Source organism: Triticum dicoccoides, chromosome 3B (genome assembly GCF_002162155.2).
Source record: "Triticum dicoccoides isolate Atlit2015 ecotype Zavitan chromosome 3B, WEW_v2.0, whole genome shotgun sequence".
NCBI lineage: Eukaryota > Viridiplantae > Streptophyta > Magnoliopsida > Poales > Poaceae > Triticum > Triticum dicoccoides.
Window position 1 is genome coordinate 228,360,980 of NC_041385.1, and position 616 is coordinate 228,361,595.

General features: G+C 66.1%; 1 protein-coding gene and 1 pseudogene across 1 annotated transcript in view; both read right to left on the reverse strand.

Moving 5' to 3' along the window:
• Nucleotides 1-46, reverse strand: part of LOC119279491 — a 3,092-nt pseudogene extending 3,046 nt beyond the window's left edge.
• LOC119279492 overlaps nucleotides 7-616 on the reverse strand; it is a 1,130-nt gene continuing 520 nt past the window's right edge. The window contains exon 2 of the mRNA XM_037560713.1: nucleotides 7-613. Coding sequence (XP_037416610.1) covers nucleotides 58-613 — 556 coding nt within the window. The 3' untranslated portion in view covers nucleotides 7-57. The remainder of the gene's footprint in view (nucleotides 614-616) is intronic.

Genomic DNA, 616 nt, shown 5'->3' on the forward strand with positions numbered 1-616 from the left:
GATTTACACTAACAGCTGAGCTACACTGATTCTGGTGCCCTGCCATGGGTGGTTCATTCAGTTGGTCCATACGAAGTAGGGGCACACGGGTCCCATGGCCGGCGTCCAGTTGCCACACCCGAAGAAGCACTTGCCCTGCATCGGCCCTGGCACGGACACCACGCCTCCTCTGGTCGGTACCCTGCAGTAGCAGAAGCACGTCGCAGAGGAGCCGCCGCAGGGGCTTATCATGTGTGGCTGCGGCGGCTGCTGCTTCTGCTGGATCAGCGGCGGCGCCAGTGCCGATGAGCCACCGCAAGGTCTTGTGCGAAGCTGCGGCGACTGCTGCTTCTGCTGGATCATCGGCAGCGGCGCCAGCACAGATGAGCCACCGCAAGAGCTTGTGAGAAGCTGCGGGGGCTGCTCCTTCTGCTGGATCGGCGGCGGCGGCGCCAGCGAACCGGTGATGGTCATCTTGACCCCGCGCCGCATCAGCTCAACAAGAAGCCGCGCCGTGTTGCGCGCGTCGTCCAGTCCGCAGTGCAGGCGGCCCTCCCAGTCCAGTCCCGCTGCCCTGACCGCCTCCTGGAGGGTGACCCGCCCTCCGCCGCCGAGCGCAGCCTGGAAGGGGACCCTC